This window comes from Scomber scombrus, chromosome 1 (assembly GCF_963691925.1).
Source record: "Scomber scombrus chromosome 1, fScoSco1.1, whole genome shotgun sequence".
NCBI classification, from domain to species: Eukaryota; Metazoa; Chordata; class Actinopteri; order Scombriformes; family Scombridae; genus Scomber; species Scomber scombrus.
This window is the reverse complement of record NC_084970.1, coordinates 26681823-26702332: the sequence shown is the minus strand read 5'-3', so window position 1 is coordinate 26702332 and position 20510 is coordinate 26681823. Positions and strand designations below refer to the sequence as shown.

General features: G+C 39.7%; 1 protein-coding gene across 1 annotated transcript; it reads right to left on the bottom strand.

Moving 5' to 3' along the window:
• Positions 1 to 9776: 9776 nt before the first annotated feature.
• On the bottom strand, positions 9777 to 18607 carry LOC133980075 (coiled-coil domain-containing protein 81-like). Its single transcript, XM_062418649.1, has 16 exons — positions 18538 to 18607; positions 18330 to 18391; positions 17711 to 17864; positions 17014 to 17198; positions 16832 to 16906; positions 16556 to 16730; positions 15286 to 15400; positions 14255 to 14345; positions 13885 to 14031; positions 12613 to 12711; positions 12328 to 12497; positions 12161 to 12239; positions 11100 to 11210; positions 10697 to 10806; positions 10428 to 10553; positions 9777 to 10085 (listed from the first exon to the last, which is right to left on the bottom strand). The coding sequence occupies exons 1-16, from the start codon at positions 18605 to 18607 to the stop codon at positions 9947 to 9949; spliced, it is 1908 nt and encodes a 635-aa protein (XP_062274633.1). The 3' UTR covers positions 9777 to 9946.
• Between the last annotated feature and the right edge of the window lie 1903 nt (positions 18608 to 20510).

The window sequence follows — 20510 nt, the reverse complement described above, 5'->3', positions numbered from 1 at the left end:
CTTGTTTCTTGGTTTTGGCAGGTTATCAACATTATCTCCATCTCTCTTTACTTTCCCTCCATTCCCAGCTGTTCACATCTATCAAGACTCCACTCATTAGCAGCAGGCAATAAGAGGCTGGATTAGAGAAACTGGACAGAATCACATTCAAACAGATGCACACACACACACACACACACACACACACACACACACACACACACACACACACACACACACACACACACACACACACTGAACTTGGTATTTGTAGTCAGGCAGAGCATCAGTGTAATCAGTCATGCTGCAGCAATACCTTTACCATGATCTGCTTACAGCTGGATCACATTGAATCCGCCCTGCGTTATCTGCCGGCCAAACTGCTGCATGAAAAACTATTTCCACTTTATGCTGTCAGGCTCAGCCTAAAACAGCATCTCACTGGGACCTGCTCCCTCATCCTACAGTATGAAAAAACACCCTTTGTCTCAGTATTACAGTAAAGGACACAGAAAAAGTGCAGAGGGAACAGTGAGAATGAACTGTGGTTGATTAACAGGTGATGACACAGGGACTGGCCTGCATATAATCTGGTATTTATGTGTGTGTGTGTGTGTGTGTGTGTGTGTGTGTGTGTGTGTGTGTGTGTGTGTGTGTGTGTGTGTGTGTGTGTGTGTGTGTGTGTGTGTGTGTGTGTGTGTGTGTGTCTGTGTGTCCTCTGTGTTTGCTAGTGAACCTTATTGTGACTATTTGACCATATTCCATAAAGGCATGTTATGTCAGTGGTTCAACACACACATTTTTTAAATAGTCTGTTGTGAGTTTACACGTTAGCCTTAGAATCAGATTTCCCTTGTGGCATCATAAAGTGCAGAAATTAACTTGTGCCAGGACACAAAGCACAAATAAATGTGAAATATGGGAAACCTTGGTGGCCTAATGGTTAGGATGCATATCACAATGTCCACAGCTTGACTCTTCCTTGCACATTCTCTCTCTCTCTCTCTCTCTCTCTCTCTCTCTCTCTCTCTCTCTCTCTCTCTCTCTCTCTCTCTCTCTCTCTCTCTCTCTCTCTCTCTCTCTCTCTCTCTCTCTCTCTCTCTCTCTCTCTCTCTCTCTCTCTCTCTCTCTCTCTCTCTCTCTCTCTCTCTCTCTCTCTCTCTCTCTCTCTCTCTCTCTCGCTTTTGAGAAAGATGACATGCACTGTGCTTAAGCATACATACCATCCTTCATTGGCACGTCATATTTTTTCTCTCTCTCCTCCTCTCTTTTGCCCTTTTGCTCCATCATTCTCTCTCCCTCTTGCCTTCTTCCCGTGTCCACTGACTGTACTTTACCCTGCTGGCATAGTTTGCCCATAAAGAGGCATGAAAGAAGGCTGAATTCCTGGCAAAAACAGACAAGCATGCACATTTTTATATGTACAACAGAACTGTGACTAATTTTAATTCAGCAAAGACTGAAATGCAAAATCTATCTATTAGGGATTTTGCTTACACATGTAGCTCAGACCTCCTTTAATATGGAAGTCATTACGTGAGGTGTGAATTGCAGTTCACACAGTTTCCAATAACGCCGTGTGCTGTTCTGAACAATTTAATACCAATATACCACAAACCAACACACACGTACACGGGCATGCTTTGCCATATCCATGCTGATCTCCCTGTGTTGGTGCCAAGATTTTTATCTTTGCAGCATCTGTCTCTCTGTGCATATAACTGAAAACATATGTGTAGTATTAAGGTGGAGAGGAACCCCATAATAATAATAAAACACTGGAGATGAGAAAACACAAAGGCCTGGACAAAAAAGAAAATGGGATGAATATGTCAAGAAGTGTTGAAGAAGGACATAGTTTTATTTAGTAGAAATTGAATCAATGTCAAAAGTAAAAGTCAAGAGAAGGATAAGAGTGAGAAGCATCTTATAGCTGCTCAGAGAAAATGCAAGATGGATAAACGAGGAAGAGATGGAGATTAGAATTGGCAAGACGAAAAATGAGGAGAGGGGGAGTGCATAAGACTGTATGAAATGTTGTCCAAGTGTGTAACAACAGGATGTCCAAATCACAAGTATGTACTGCCCTTGGGCAATTATACAAATCATTTTTCTTCATGAGTGTGTGTATTTGTGTTGAGGTTATTCATGTGTGAAGCCGTGAGGATGTGCTTTATGATGGGAAGAGGAAAAGGATAGGAGGGGGCTTCGATGGAACATAAGTATATTTTTGTCAGGAAATTACATTTTTGCAGAGTCTGTGACATGAGATGTGTGTATACTGTAAGTGAACAGGCTGTGAGTGTGCACGTCAATGTGTGTGTGTGTAGGTCAGACACGCACGTGATTATATGTAAGACATAATGTTAAGGGGCTGAGGGAGCAGGTGTGGCTTTTTCTGGGCTCTGGCCTGAACTCGGACCAGTTTCATCACAGGAAACAGTTTTCTGGTCTCAAACAATCACTCTAATCAATGACAGATCCTTCTTTTGAAGATAAATAAAAAAAATTTCCAAACCTCTGTGAGTTTGTTATTTTAGAATCATTTAGGTTTTTTTCAGTGGCAAAAATTAAATAGCAAATCTTATTCACATGATAAACAACCACAGAGCATTCTTCGTAGACTAATTCTTACTAAAACTTACTAAACTATGCGTTCCTAATTTCATACAATGGTAGACAAAAGCAGGATTCTCATTTTTAGCAATCACCAGATTGAAAACTGATTTGAGCTAGTTTATTAAGCTAATGCTACCTCAATAAGTTGGTTAAACTCTCCTGATTTTCTGGCTAACGTTTTATAAAATTGGAACCCTGTAAAAGGTGTCATGAATATGCACTTAATGCACTTCGCTACGTACATGATAATGTGCAAAAAGATTGAGGCTAAAGCTTTACGTTTGACTCATTACAGCCTTATAATGTTGGTACAGTGAACATGTGAAACATGCCAGTTGTACGCAAATATGGAGCAACATTGGCATTAATTTGGAGTCATGGTGACTTGACAAATGTTACTTTCCTTTTAGCCCTTTAACTGGGTAACTGTATGCTCCATATTTACCAATCAGTTAATAAATGTGTCTGCTGTTTGCATAAAGGATGACAGACGGTTAATTATTTGTTGCCTGCTGCTGCATGTGAGCAGTGCATCCAAACAGAAAAGTTGCAGGATCGTAAAACCAAAACAATGAGCTGAAAGATGCTAAAAGGTAGAGCTGAGAAGACCAACAGAGTTGGGTGATCATTATCTGTTGGTTTGTCACTGTCAGTGATCATTTTTCACATCATGTGCACTAATTTGATCCACAAATTTTTAATACAAAAAACAATTACAACAAAAATATTAGAGCAGCTTTAAAGTGTGCAAATTTTATCACTTGGCCAAGAGAATGACACAGTATTCAGGATAACAGTGTCTGAACTGCATGAATATACAAGAACCTTTTTGTACATCTAATTTTATTTCAATTCTAACCATATTCCATACATAATATAGACATACACAGTATTGTTCCCCATTAGTTTCTCTTAGAGTGTAAACAACTGATCATGTGTTGATTGTCATGCAGTTACACAGCTTGCCTGCTCTCACGATGTGTTTGGTTCATGAGGATTGTATTCTGATGGCGTGTGGACTGGATGGGAACATTTGGATCTGAAATAAAGCTCGGACACATACTGTCAAAAAGCCAACCACAATCTTGCATGCCAATAAAACAAGGATGGATATCCATTAGATCTACTAGCCTGGGAGTCTGGGAACACACACACACACACACACACACACACACACACACACACACACACACACACACACACACACACACACACACACACACACACACACACACACACACACACACACACACACACACAAGAAAGGCCGGAGGCACAAAGGAAGAAACAGACGGAAAAATGAGGGTGTTCACCATCTTTCACAAGTTTGTTTAATTTCACACATTTCACATATTTTCCAGAGTAAATAGGTTATGTGAAATATGTTTATACATATTTACAGAGGAAATAAGTTCACATTTGAACAAAATCTATGAGGACACTTTTGTGTTGTTGCAGAGCAAATTTTCTCAGCCTCACATAACCCACATGGTGGTCATCATGTGCATGACAAACAGCATTATGTTGTCATTGGTCTCCTGCTGTCTCACATGGGAGCATAGATGCCCCATTAGCCAATGCCCTCCACCCCTATAATAACACCATGATGTGCTCCAGTGACTCAGTTGAGACGACATCATCTCAGTAAGCCCAGTGAAAGGCAAAGGTCAGTCCATACACAACAAATGTTGTAGTTCACTCACCTAACCTTGATTCCAAGTCCTAAATTCTCAGGATTTAGTTCAACATTCTAGTCCAAGAAACCACCCAGGGAACAAGTAACCTGTGCTACAAATATGCTTAGTAAAAGAGCATAAAGAGATTTAGTTACTTTTCAACAAAGAGTTCAGGTATCTTGGGACTTGTTCTCAATTTACGGAGAGACTTGAATTTTAATTAGATTTTTTATTATTAGAATATTCTTCTGAAATTTGTCTTGTGTCCCTAGACGTACATTGTGTCATACTAATAATGAAAACACAACATTTAACCAAGCAACAAAACAAATACTACAGCATATGGTATATACTGTACATACTGCATCCGCCACTCCCTTCAACATTCAGAGCTTAGTCCAGACAGGAGCAATGAGGTCTACCCAGAACCCAAACTCTGATTTAACAGTTTGACAAACTGAAGAACAAAAGACTTACGCAGCCTGTTGAGTTAAGCCTGTGACTGATGGCAAAAAATAGCGAGGGGTCAGACATTAGTTACCTGACCGAGATAACAGTCCTTTGCTATACTCAAGAAGTTGACCCACAACTGAGCAGTCTAACCAGTTGATCTTTAAGCTGAGCAGTGAGATAACTGCTCAACAAAAAAAATGAAGGGAACACTTAAATCACGCATTGGATCTTGATGAAAATCTTTACTGATGTACATTGTATTATTTGTTGAGAAATTACAACGGTCAATGGAAACCAATATCATAAACCCATTGAGGGCTGGATTCAAAATCACACTGAAAATCAAAGTAAATAATTGAAACCACAGACTGATCCAACTTGCGTGAATTTCATCAAGGCAACTCATAATGTGACTGTAGTGTGTATGGCCCCAGCGTGCCTGGGCAATGTCTGGGCCATAGACTGTATATAAGAAAAGGTCTGGGCATGCTCCCTATGCTGCCTGCAGCTTGTGGAGATTGTCGCCACCTAATGGTTCTTTTGTGTATGATTTTTTAGGTTAAGTTTAGTCCTTTGAGCTTGCCATAGTTTTTTCAGTGTTTGCCAGACAGCAGATAAGAGAGCAAGCTAAATCTCCATTTCTTTTGGCAAAGCCTCGGAAAATATATGCTTGTCAACACATTCATTTTTTTTTCTTGAAGTTTTATGTTATTTTGGTAGTGTATGCCAATGCGTGTCTGATAATTAAAGCTTGTTAATTTCTAAAAGACTAAATAGTACTGAGCTAATCCTCCATATGTTGATTTTACTAGCTGCATGTAGTGTGTGCAGACTATATTTTGTCGATAACAGTTTGCTGTAATGTGTTTTTAATTTCTGTTTCATAATATGTCATGCTGTGAGTATATTTGAACTATGTGATAGTTCAGCTTAATTTTTTCTGTATTTTCAGTTTTACAGCTTACCCACGTGTAAATAAACAGCCTCAACTTTACATTGGGTTTGTGTTCACTTGTAAGATTGTTCGCTATCTGCCAAACTAGTCAGTCAGTTACACCTAGGGAGGGCAGAATACTCTCGATGAGTTGCATCAGGGCATCAGTGAGCTTCTAGACAGTCTGTGGAGGTACTTGGCAGCGTCAGATGCACTGATACATAACGTCACATAGGTGCTCAATTGGATTTAGGTCATCCAGGAACTGCCTTTACACTCTGGCTGCATGACGCCGGGCCATTGTTCTGCATCAGGAGGAACCCAGGACCCACAGAGGATTTCATCCCAGTAACTAACAGGAATCAGGGTAACTTCTGCTTTATGGAGGTGTATGTGACCCTCCAAAGATATCCCTCCCCAGACCATCACTGACCCACAGCCTGGTCATGCTGGATGATGTTACAGGCAGCATAACGTTTTACCATGGTGTCTCCAGACTCTTTCATGCCTGTCACATGTGCTCAGTGTAAACCTGCTCTCACCGACATCTCTCGTTCTACCAGAGGATGTTGGGCCATCATGCACCCCTTACTGAATCTGTTTCTGACAGTTTGGTCAAACATGCACTACTGGAGGTCACATAGCAGTTCTCATCCTGTTGTTCTTCACACTAAGGAGCAGATACCGGTCCTACTGCTGGGTTGATGCCCCTCTACAGCCCTGTCCACCTCTCCTCATGTAACGGCGGCTCTCCTGGTATCTCCCCGATGCTGTTGAGTGCAATTTATCGACTACATTTTGAGATACTTTACAGGATAAGTAAAAAACTTTGACCTGCTGGTGGCATTAGACGAAATGTCAGGGCATCCCCAAAGTCAGGAGGATTCATTTCCTGGCATATTTCAGTCTGAACCACAGTGTTTGACCCATCAACCCACAGACAAACAGAGCCATGTTGCTACCATGAGTAAAGAAGACGATTAAAACTACTCAGAGATGTGACTGAATGATTGCAGGTTGCTATCATAAATAAGGCTTTTAATAGGTTTTTCTGCTTTCACTTACTCAACAGAGACTGGACGTGCTACCCGAGAGTCCATCATTGTTCATATACTCCCTCAGTTATTAGTCAACAAGGGCTTGTAAAACTGTAAGTGGACCACACCAAAGGACTTTCCAGCAGAGGGCTGGACACTTAAGGCAGAGGACCACAGAGACTAGTGAGTCACTCAGTTTTAGAAAGCAGTAATGACGTTGGGGATTGTTTGGTTTTTTTCAACATTTTTTTTCAAAACTCTGTGTCAGTGTTTTTCTATATGTGTGTGTGTGAGGGTGGGTTTTTCTTCTGGAGCACATTTCTCTTTGCTGAAATATGTGACAGATAAGTTTGTCTACCACCAGATAGTACATACACATACACACTCACACACACACACACACACACACACACACACAATCTATCAGTCAGTTCACAAATTAATCAGCCATCAGTGTGTTGGGCAGTTAATTGTGCATCTGTTTTTGTACAAAGACCTTGAGGGAGGGAGGTTTGGCTTCACGGAGATCTGGGACTACAGCCAGAAGAATATTGTCATGATCTTGCAACACATTTATCTTCTATATAAACTCCCACATTTCATGAACCCATCCTCCCATATAAATGTCACAAATTTTCTTTCATCCATATCATGTTTTATTTTGCTTACTTTTCTCTTTGCCCCGCTTAATTTTCACCATGCAGTGACTTATGATTCAACCCATAAATGATTCGTGATGATTTATGTTTTTTTGTTGTTTTTTCCCCCCTCCCTTCATCCTCACAGAACCGCCTGGGGCCCTGTCAGGACCGTTTTGCTTTTCTTTTCTCCATAAGTCATGTACTTCTTGGTATGTTGCATACAGTGTTGTTGTATTCCCTAATCACTTATCAGGGTCAGCTGTGGGACAGTGACTCTTCCAAGTATTTCATGTCCAAGGACAAGATAAGACACCACAGTTTCTTCACTCCCTTTGGCATTGTGCTGCACTGATGGGGGGAAAAAAAGAAAAATTCCAACAGTAAACAAACTTAATATGGCAACATGACCTATAGCACTCAGTAAAGGGAAGGCAGCTTTTTAACTGAGTGTCACAGAGCTGTAAAACCTTGTTTGTTGTTTGCACTGTACAAAATATAAGTTAGTATGTTAAAACACATGGAAAGACTGTTACAGTAGCAACAGATGTGCAGGTAAAGCAAATAAGCACAAAGGCTTATCGTGTGCACTCCACTCTGAGGAGAAAACATGATTCAGGGGGAAATAAATGCAAATGAATTACTGTAACAGTTAGCAGTGAGAGATTAGGTGAAAGGCTAAATGTTATGAATTTGCTTTGCTTAGGCTTTTCACAGTAGCAGAGCAGGTAGACCCAAATGTAGAGACCAAAAGCAAAAGCAGGGCCGAAGAAAAAAGTATTTATTCTGGGATGTGCAGGCAAAGACCAAAAGCTGGCTGGGCTTACAAGACACAGACAACTCAACAGACACTGACATGAAAACTGGACTTAAATACGTACCAAACTAATCAGATAATAAGGAACAGGTGGCACAACAGGGCAGGGCTTACGAGGGAGATGCAAGGCAGGTGTGAGGAGGAGCACATGAACACACAAGGAAAACACAATTGCAAACCAAAACCGAGAAAACAAAACACCCCTCAATGACAACCCAGCATAAATTAAACCGTCTCAGCATACAACACCATAAGCTCATCAAGAATGTGAGACAGTCTTTCAAAGATAAGTTAAAGAACCTAAATGAGGAAAACTAAATGATCCAAAGCCCAAGCCAACATAAGAGTAATACAATAAAACCAAAAGAACAAAACACAGAGGTCCAAACTCATGAACCATGACAGGGCTGTCAAGTAAAGTCAGTTTTATATCCTGTAATCCAAAATAAGAAATGATGCATTTCTCTAAAAGGGTTTACAATCTATTTAACATATAGGGAGTGTGATGGGATGTTGCTAAATAGCAGACATCGATAGCTGTATCGATAGCTGATTGCTGCATGTCTGCTGCTCTTATTTCTTGAATTTTTAGTGTAGTAAGTACGTAGTTTAGTAAGTTCTTAAATGTTTGGTAAATTGCTAGACTGTCAGATTGCTGCTATACACACTCTTGTAAAATACAGCTGTTGCCACTTTTGTAAATATGGAAATTAACAATAACATTTAATTCCAGGGTTTTTTCGGCTAAACACAATCTTCATTCATTTTGTAGAATCACCAACATTTTAAGTTATTTTGTAAAAGAAACACTTGTCAGTTTTGTGATATTAAAATATTTACTTGTAATATTCAATATTTAGTATTTTTTATCAAATTGTATTTAAGTCATTTTTACTTATGTACCATTAATATTGTATAATCACTTACATTACCCTGTATTTACAACAGAAAACCTTTTCAATGTTACATTCTTGGTGGGTTTTTACTGACAAAACCTTGTAAAAATTCAGTCATGCAATTGGAAAGCAAGTGTTAGTGTATAGCGTTATTTTTAAAACAACAATTGACTGTTTGGGGAAATTACAGAACATAATTGCAGATTGATGGCCATTAACTGTAAATCAATAGACACTCAACAATATTATTTAAAAATATGAATTTCTTTTACACTGTTGCTTTGGCGTTTGGTATGATTGCTAGGGTATTCGTAGGTGGCTGCCAGAATGCTCAAGGTGATTTATAAGATGTGAATGAATTGAACATGACATTAGCTTACATTAACATCCTAAGTTGTATTTTGCATTAACAAACATCTAATGCTAATGGTCGTGCCTGTTCAATGACGCAGCTCCTCCTCATTTTCACACCAGTCAGCTGATTTGACAAACAGCCAATAAAGTCGGCCCTGTGTGTAAGTGACTCATAAAACCCTCTAGTGCCATCATCAATGTGAGCTCTACTCTGTCATTGATCATGTGTGTGTGTGTAAAATAGCTGTGAAACTGAAATATCACAATTTAGTGACTTTGTTTGACTTTTGTAACACATAATCATGTGACAAAGAAACCGTAATGTGCAGAAAATAAATCAAAATACAACTAACACAAACTGCAAAGAAACCAATTTATGAAAGGAGCAAGAGGAAGTCTCACAGTAACACAGCGCCTACTTGCATACCATATCATCCATTTATGCTTCACATAGCTTAACTTAAACTTCATCATTATTGACTGTCACATGATGAGTTTCAAGAGGCCTGTTAAAGCCTTGAGGTATCGATGTTCAAGTGGTCATCAGATCATAAACTGTGAGCCAGAGAGGTAATGAGAGTCTTTCCAGATGTTGGTCTCTCCACAATTGGAGGTCCTCCTCTTACACTGGCAGCAGCGTCTGTATTGTGCTAGCTTATCTACCAGGAGCTGGCCAGCAGACCTGACCACAGAGAGACACATAGAAGAATGAGTGAATGAACAGATCAACTTCACCTTCAAAGGACAATATCTAGAACTGTATCAAAGCACTATTGGAAAGTCTTTGAACACCAAAAATCAGGAGAACATTTACTCAAAATCTAAATAATGTGTACAATGTGTTATAACCTTTGAAAGTTTTAAGTTTTGGCCTTTAATCAAATCAGAAATGAGGAACATAAGTCAGTTGTTTGAAGGATACAGTAACTTTCAAACTAAACGCCAAACTTTTAAGACAGCGTGTGAATGATAAACCAACTTGTCACAAAGTTGTGAATGTAAGTGATGATCCTACATCACACACCTCAGAAAGCGCTTTTCCTCTTCCTCTCGTTGGTGTTTGAGTTTCACACTCAAACTCCACTCGTTCTCGAGTGACTTACTGATGTCCCGCTTCTTCTCAAAGTGATTAATGCGGTCCAATATTAACCTGGACAGAAAAAATACCAGAGAGACAGACTAGCACAGTTTATCTAGAAGGAACACAAACATATCTTGGACTACTTTCCACTTCGTCATTGTTCTTTATTTCTTTCATTTTCCGCTTCTCTGACCCACAGCTTCTCTACTCACTCTGTTCGGTTGTGTGTGAAAATGTCTTTCTCTTTATCAAGCTGAGCTTGGCGGTTGTGTAGTTCTTCCTTCTTCTTCTGAGTGGCTACACCGAAATTCGCCTGAAAGAGCTGCTGGTTTATAGAGAAAATATCAAATCGAGTTTAATATGTTGTGCACCAATTTAAACACAACTCATACAGTAAGAGGCCTGAGAATATTTTTTCAACTGTTATTTAAAAAATACTTTTACTCAAGCAAAGATTTTGACGCCTACTCTTTGCTTACTTTTACGTGTATTATAGTCTCTTCCATTACTGCAAAACAAAGAGAATTACAATCTAATGTAATAAATATGACTGTTGTTATTTCCACCACTGAGTTTCAGGGTCAGTTGATGGCAGCATTAAGAGACAGAGATGACCTTTTGTGCTCTTTCTCGGCTCTCAGCATTGGCAGCTGGTGTTTCACAGCGGCTAAACCCGAAGCTGTCAGGCTGGCACTCTGGAAGGTCCGTGCCCTTCTTATCCTCCACCTATAAATATCATGAGGGCAACATCAACAATCTATCAAACAGACTCAATTTATGTTTAAGGTCACCATAGACCTGGGTATAATACATCAAATGGGTCAGATGCAGGCCAATGATGTTGTCTTCTGCAGCATTTGGTTGTACTAAAAGAACCTCTAAAGAATTGGATGTTCAGTTTATCCAGTAAGTACATTTTGATCTAATAGTCTAAAGCCTGTTGTCACTAGCGAAAAATAGCATGAGCCATAGCAATATCAAAGTCAACCTTAGACTGTAAATGCACAATGCTAACCAAGCTACCAGCTAGCGTTCAACCCTCTCATCTAAATATGGTCACTTTTCATCACTTCTGGCCCCCAAACTCGAAGCTTCAAAATGTGAGTCGACAAACCAATCGGAGACATCACAGTGTAGCTATGTCCATTATTTTTATGCAGTCTATGTGCGAAGCATATAAACCATACAGGAAATCCAGCTGGCTTGAGATAAAACAAGTGAAAACTGTCTTTGAATGGCTTGTCAGCATAGCCTGTGTACACATGACCTGCAGGATAGGCGTTAACTTTACTCAATTGCCTTCCTTTGAACTATGTTTTTCCTCTGCCGCAACTACACAATAACACACAGAGGATGGGATACTGCAGAGATTGGCAGCATAACAGAGGGATATAATTATCCCAGTAAAAGATCTTCATTTATGTATATTCTACTTAGCTAGCACAGCAATTGTTAGAAAGATGAAGAAATTCAAAAACATTTATAACCTGAGGAATATTCTTTCTGAAAAAATAAATTCTCATAAGAAATACAATAAATTGAAATTAACCACTGTTGAGACTAAATGTGATTTTACTCGCTTCTGTATCCATTTGTATCACTGGTGGTGATTGCTTGTGTTGCTTTATTTGTACCTGTGTGACTGTACAAAGACTACTAAAGCTGAATTTTCTTGCCTGAGTGTCTAGAGCCTTCTTGTAATGCTTTGTTTTCTCCTGTTTCTGCTGGAGCTGCTGAGCCTTCTGCAAAGCTAATCTGAAACACACACAAAAAAATTGATGACGCATTAGTTATTAAAACTAATTGAATATTTGCCTGAGCAGTAGCGCTGAAACAGACTCACTCTTGGACCAGCTGGACCTGGTCTAGATGCTCCATGAGGAGTCGGTTCTGCTGGTCTCGAGCCTTGTGCTGCCGCTGCCTCTCTACCTGGCTCTGAAGCTCATTCCTGTAACGATTCTGTTTCATCTTTCTTGCAGGAGTGAGGGGCCGAGCCGGGAAGATAAATGATGTCTAAACACAAGCAGCCCGGAGGAGAAACTGAATATGACGAGCCACTGCTACGCTAAAGAGATGCCAAGAGCTGTTAAGTGTGATTTAACATCTTTAATGTCCAGGTTCTACTCACAGGATACAGAGGACAGTAAGTGTTCTCTTTTTTCTCTGAAATTTGCTGGTTGAATGCAGCGACCTGCTTTGAATGCTCACGGTGCTCATGCAGCTTCGCCTGCCAAAGAACACACACAAATACATCCATTTCATCATAACACTGATTGGAAAAAGAAAAGACAATGAAAGCATGACATTTTATCATTACTAGGGTGATAAATTAACTTTTTTCAGAGGGCAGTATCTTTGGTTCCTTAATAATCAATACTTAAGAACACTGTGATCTGTTTTAGAAGCCTTTTTATTGAACTATGAAATAATATTGGGAATAATAACACACAAGGCACTTAAGATTTTATAATGTATTTCAGTTGCATCATACTTGTGTGTGAGGAACTGACACTTTCTACAACCTCAATTTGTTTCTGCTTCTCTTTTCTGACCCTATTTTTTAGGTAGAATATGAGCCACTAAAAAATCCCCAGACCAGTCATGAATCACCTCAAGTGACACACAGCAGACAGAATTTAAAAGGAATCTAAATAGTGGGAAATGAAAGTGTATTTTTATATATATTTATATGTTGTAGTTTATTCATTGGGGCATCTTCTCCACCATGATGTTGACATTTCTGGTTTTAAGTGAAATGCTTCCATGAAATCTGTCCCTCTCAGGATGAATTGTAATAACTCTGATGTAACCCCTAAACTTTTCATCTAGCGCCATCATTTGGTCAAAATTTGAATTTGTCCAGTGCTATTACCAAATACCTGTAAAACTAACACGACATTCCTCAGCTGTACTTTGTGTTTTGTTTTTTGTTTAGGTCTGTAACAGTTGTTGATTTTCACATTTAATTTATTGTTCGTCTGATCTGTGAAACATCAGAAAACAGTGAAAAATGTCCATCACAATATCCTAGTGCACAAGGTGGAGTCATTAAATGTCTCGTTATCTTCAATAAAAAGTCCAAAATTCGTATATATATTCAGTTTACTATACTAGAAAACCAGGGAATTATCACAATTAAGAACTTTGAACCATCAAATATTTGTGTATTTTTGCTTTAAAAAATTACATTAACAATTAACAAATCAATGTACTGATTTTTTTTTTTTTTTTACTAATCCATTAATGGACTTATTGTTGCAGCTCTGCAAATGTTAGCATGCTATCATACTTAACTAAGTTGGTGACCATGGTTATTACACCTGCTTATCATCAGCCGCCACCCCCCTCGCCCCCCCGCAAACACACTCACGCGCACCCATACACACACACACTCACAAACCTGCTCTCTCTCCATGAACTGCGTGTCTCTCTGTTGTTCTTCACACAGTAAGACTTTCTCCTGAGCTTTTTCCTCAGTCTGCTGCTGCTTCCTCAGGTACACTGTCACATTTCTTTTGGCCCGCTGCATACACAGGTAGCACAGCTCCTATAGTGACAAGGACACAGAAAGCTGACATTACAGGCAAAAATGTAAAAAAACACTTATTCTGTGTAAGATTAGATGTACACCCAGTGCAAATCCATACTCTAAGGATAACATGAGCAAAGCCTAATTCCATATAAATAACATCTAATTTAAATCCCAGTGGTGAACGTTCACCTGGAATTTTTTAGAAGAACTACCACCACTTTCACACCTGCACACTTACCTGCCCAGCACGGGCATGATCAGAGCAGCTAACATTCACATGTGGTTCCTCAAGTTTGAGAGTGACCTTTGGTGGGGAGATGGTGGTGGGCCTGAGAGGGGAAACAGATTATTTGCTACTGTAAACAATAAATGATGACTCCACGGTATGTATGGGGGTTTGTTGATGTATGTTAAATGTTAGCAGAGTTTGAAACAGCTAGCATACCTAAAGAGAAAAAAAAATCTCAGTCATAGCATACAGTCAAATACAGTCTGACATATAACTCCCTGTAAAACTGCAAACGATGACTCCATTGTATGTGTGTGGGAGTGGATGGGTGTGTTATGTTAAATGGTTTATCTGTCCAATTTGGTTTAATTTTCCCTTTTCCTTGGGACTTTAAACTGAGCAACTATAATTCAAAATAAAACATAGAGTCAAATAATAGTGAAACACTGCCTGTAACCCATGCTTGTGTCTCATGTGAACAGTTCAACATGAGACCTTACACTGTGGATATGGGTTCACAGAGGGTGTAAAGAAGGCATGGACTGTTTCTGAGCATATTATAACAGGCTAGGTGGACCAAATTTGATAAAACTACAGTGAGTATCTTCTGTCATCCAATCACTCTCTTTCACATGTTGGATTCAATAACTTGTTTCATGATTCTATTAACAATGAACCCAGATTACAGGTGTGTGTGTGTGTGTGTGTGTGTGTGTGTGTGTGTGTGTGTGTGTGTGTGTGTGGGTGTGGGTGTGGGTGTGTGTGTGTGTGTGTGTGTGTGTGTGTGTGTGTGTGTGTGTGTGTGTGTGGATGTTGACAGTGCAGGGAGCTGATGAAAGAAGAGGAATCTGTCCAAGAGATAGTTGTGCATCATTAATGGAGCTGGAAGCTGCCACAGGGCAATAACAATGTAGGACCACCTGTGAGCTCTCAGTTCTCACTGACTGCAACAACAGCTCTTTGCACGGCAAGCTGACCCAGGCCATAGAGTGTGTGTGACTGACTGTCTGTGTGTGCGTGGGTGTGTTTGTGTGTGTTACTTGTCTGTGGCCTCCATAGGTGGTTTTGGTTTCAGTTCTTCATACAGGCTGAAAGCTTTCATGTTAGCAGGCTGCAGTCTCTGATGGGATTTAGATTCCCGCTGTTGGGGAACTTCTGTAGAGACACACAACACCCCGAGTGGGTTCACTGTTCCTAAACATATCTTTCTCTTAATAGGGGAGCTTCACATATGTATATAGATATATATATATATATATATATATATATATATTCTTTGTTGCATCTCAGCCTATTGCACCCTATTACAGTAACTCTGTTTTGATTTGAGAAAACTGGCTTTCAAATTGGCAAAATGCCTGGTCTTGTTAATCTCTAACAAATTGCACATCTAATCTTGTATTTTTAGCAAAGAGCTTGGTCATTTTTGAAACATTTGCCTCTAGTACACCAGAAGTGAAAGTGAAAATCATTTCAGATTTCATGTGAAAACAGGTGATTCCCCTCAGTCTGCCAGTGCAACGTGTTCTTCAAGTACAGTACACGTAAAGTACACAACCTCTGGCACATCATAGTGAAAATAGAACCAGATTTCATTTCCGGTGCAACATGTTGTTCAAGTAAGTGCAACAGTGCAGGAAGGAAGAGTATAACATTCTGGGGAAAGCACTTATTCACTGTTGTGCTGGGCGTTAGATTAGAAAGCTCTGTGAGGCTGAAAAGCCAGCCTGACTCTGTCCAATGTCAACAAAATCCTATCCGTACAAAAAACTCCTGCAGTCTTGTGGTCACTGTAAGTTTTCCAGGCAACAATATATATAGACTCCAGCAAGTCACTGCTTCCAGTCAAGAAATAGTCCCTAAATCTCAAGTAATCCTTTTTACAGTTTGTGTTTTGCTTAGATTAATCAAATGTGATATAACATGTTAATTAGTGAGCTCAAGTGGTGCTAGCAGGTGAATATTGTTACTTTTGGACAGAGCCAGGTTAGCTGTCCCCCCTCCTTCCAGTCTTCATGCTGAGCTTAACTAGTCAGCTGTCAGCTTCATATGTAACATATTGATTTGAGTGTTTTAACCTCATCAAGAAAGCAAAGAAACATAATCTGCAAAACATCAAACTCTTACTTTAAACTGCTAAAGTAAAATGAGGAACAAAAGTCTTTCTCCCTCACAACAAGTTAATGAATAAGACAAAATAGAGAGATTCAACTGTGAAAGTGTTTGGATTTGATTCAATACTTAATTATTCATTAAAATGCTTTTAAACCCCAACCTTAATTGTCAGCCTTGTGCAAAAAGCTCTTTCACCTTGTGCATTCCTCTGGTCTGGAGCTGGTGACAGGCACCAGCCTTCTTTGTCACCAGCTTTGGTATCTGGCTGAGGAGAGCAGACAGTTGGCAGGGTGATGTGGACCTTGGCATTGTGTGTCCTTTGTAGCCTGGACAGTCCACCAGACATTAAAGAGGCACTGCTCCCCGGTATCTGGAAGGGCAAAAGTACCAATGATATGCTTGAATAATTACCCATACAGTGTATACTGCAAACAAGCAAACACACAAACATATATGTTCATCTGTACTCACATTATTGAAGGCTAAATGTAGTCTACCACTTCCATCCATGGCATTAATAAAATCTCTGTTGAACTTCATCCGTACCTTTAAAGTACATTAGATGAGATTTGATTTGATCGAAAAGCAGTATAATATCATATCATAGTCCACAATGTGAATCACAGTGTAAGAAATGTGTTCAGGTGAGGCACCTTGTTTTGCTTAAAGGACAAAACTCCAATTCCCTGGAGGGGGAGAAATACGATTTGCTCAGAGGCCAAAGCTCTGACAAGGAGCAGAAGAGTTTCTCTAACACAGCCCTCCGCTACGTCTCGACTGAAATGAGTCTCTTGTGACACAGCTGTGAAGTTCAGTTGCACTACAGGTAGGTCTGTTGCTGTCAGGGACACATACATAGACACACATGCAACAAATGGTCTTCATCTTATTGTTCTATTGTTTAAGGCCATGACAAAACAATCATGGAACCAAATCCCCTCTGATCCACCCTGCTGTAAGTTGCTATACCTACATACACACAAAAATCACTAGTCTGAACATTTTGGGTAAATATGGCAACAACAAATTTATGAACCAATTGGTTAACTATTTTGACCCAGTGATAGTCTTTTTGTATTATTGTTGGTTATTTACCCAAACTATAGTATGTTTTTGTGTTAGAAACAATAAGCTCAAATGGTCAAAAACATCTTGTACAAAATGATGTGCATATGACATTCATAACTGCAAAAGATATATATTGTTATAACAATAAATGTTCACTTTCTTTTTCAGAACACTAATATCACATTTCTTAAGAGGTTCAAAGTGATATGTATATTAGCTGTATCTATATTATATCACATATATCCATATTGCTTTATTTATGATGGCAATGTTTATCCTCACCTGCAGCCAGTGGTTTGGCCTGCTTTAAGCCCAGAGACTGGGCAAGTTTGCCAGCAAGGAGGAAAATTGGCCGCTGGATCATTGTGAACTTGTTCCCAATGTCCAACTTCTGCTGAGAGAAGGTGAAGGTCCCCAGTCCTGACAGATGGACCCCCTGTGGATCAATAAATCAAGGTATTTTACAGTAATGCCCTGAGTTCACATTCATATGGGCTAAAAAGACATACAATATATAATAAGAGTAAACTGTCAAATAATACAAACATATCAAATGAAACATAAAACAATGACAAAAACAGTAAAACGTGACCAAAAAATGTCAAATAGCTAATACATATAAAGTCTACCAAGAATAACATCATTAATATCAATACATGGTAGAAATAACAATAGTGAGCAACCATGTCTACGAATCAACCAAAGCAGGAACACTGTAGGCTACAACCTCTAATTTAACAAAAAAAAAATCTGCTAAAAGTGCTAAAAGCTGATTTGCCAGGCTCTGTATTGATCTGAGGAGACCAACCACATGTGGATTTTTTAAAGACAGGTGAGGTAGCCTTATAAACGACCATCCACATTCTTGTATAGATAGACAGATAGATAAATAGATAGATACCTTCTTTAAGGTCATCTGACGTTCAATGTAGGCGCACACATCAGCCCAAATACTGCCAATATCTGAAAAAACACACGTAGTTTTGTTTAATGCATTTATCGTGAATGCATAATGAGCTGCACTGAGGCGACACTGGTGACTAACACCAGTTGAATAAACAGTCCACCACAATGACACTGGCTAAAAAAAGGCAAGTTTTATATCTCACCGCTTTCTGAGAGTTGGGACAGGGTAGGTGTCTTTCCCGCTTCTGACGCCAGTTTCAGTATATCGGTCATCTCTGAGAAACCGGTCGGAGGAAATTCCTGTCAGGATTTGGGTTTGTTTGGTTTCTGAGTTTCTGAGTTCCTCTGAAGTCTTATCGCTGCTTGGCTGCAACATAGCGGTAGATACGTGACAGCCAGAGCGCACTGGTACCTTCGTACCAACGAAATTGGGAGTGCCACAACTGAAGGTGCATTAGTATAAAAACACAGACAAAGACAAGAATAAACAAAACATTAAGAAAAAACAGGCACAACTGATGTCATAAATAAAAACACAACTGAGGCACGACTGTCATGAATAAAGATAATAAATAAAAATAAATGGTGAAGCAGTGAATTATTGCACTTGTTGAGGTAGTATTGCACCTAAGTGAAATATTGCACTAGCTCCAATAAGAAGACTCATAAATTGAGTCTTTCGTTTTCAAATGTCATTTGAAAGCCATGAAGATAAATCAGAAATTTGCTTCCACATTTATTCTGCAAGCTGAGACACATAGCCCGTGTTTGATATTCATCACATGCTCATCCTCACATTACAGGTCAGCCATTGAGTCAATCCTCGCATACTGCATCACAGTATGGTATGGTACTCTGATTGCACCGCAGAGAACAGGAAAGCTCTCCAGCGCATCATCAAGGCTGCAGAGAGGATCATCGGCACTCAGCTCCCCAGACTAGAGGACATCCTCCAGCCCCCCTGCCCTCGGAAAGGCGCTACAGAACACTGAGCGCCCGCACAACAAGACTAAAAAACACCTTCTACCACAGAGCTTCGGAAGTGTAACAGCGGTTACTTCGTTTGGGACCGTCTGCCAATTACATGTTTCAGTATAAAATGACTTTTCCGCATTCTGTTTGCTGTAGAAGATCATATTTGCAATGCCCTAACTACTACAGGTGAGGTATTTCTGAAAAAAACATTTTATATGGACAAAGTATGCGTAAAATCCTGCTCCACACTTTCAAGGCCATCCTCAACCTAGCCCCCCCACCACTCTGACCTCCTCCACATCAACACTCCCTCCCGGACACTCAGATCAGCGCCCTCTGCCCTCTGCCCTCTGCCCGTCTGTCCACCATGGGGTCGAGAGCCTTCAGCCGCTCTGCCCCCTGCCTCTGGACATTACATCCCCTGACACCAGGAACATTAACTCATTATCCATCTTCAAATCCCGTCTAAAAACCCACCTTTTCAAATTTGCCTACTCACTATAATTTGTCATTCACCACTGCAGATTTCTGATTTTATTTTATTTTTTATTTTACTTTTGATTTTGATTTTATTGCATTTATATTGTTGTGTCCTTTTTGCTCTTTTAGTCGTTGTTTATATGTGTATTATAAGGTGACCTTGAGTGCCCTGAAAGGCACCTTAAATAAAATGTATTATTATTATTATTATACTGAAACCAGGCGGGGAGTTCTGGTCCTCTGAAATGAGGCGAACGCGGAAGTAACTTAAAACTGCATTCTATCAAAAGGCCACCAGGGGGTGACCGTTTTGGTGTCAAAAGGACTTCCGTCTCTATACAAGTCAATGGAGAATTCACCAACTTCTCACTTGATTTCTAACCTCAGTAAACATTTTCAAAATGTGTTTATGGTCTCAATCGCTAGTTTAAAGCCTTCTTCAATGCAGTATGATGTTCATTTGTGACATTTTGGCCTCCCTGATTTTATATGTGACGATAAAGCAGGGTATGCATTAGGGCGTGGCTACGTCGTGATTGACGGGTTGATTGGTTCACAGGTTGCTCCTCCTGATGCCCATATAAGTAGAATCCGTGTTTTTGTTTTACCCGGCATGCACCGGAAATGTTCAAGATGGCGCTGCCCAGATCTGAAACTATTCGCTTCCAAGCCGCAGTCCACAAACCAATGGGTGACGTCACGGATGTTACATTTTATATAC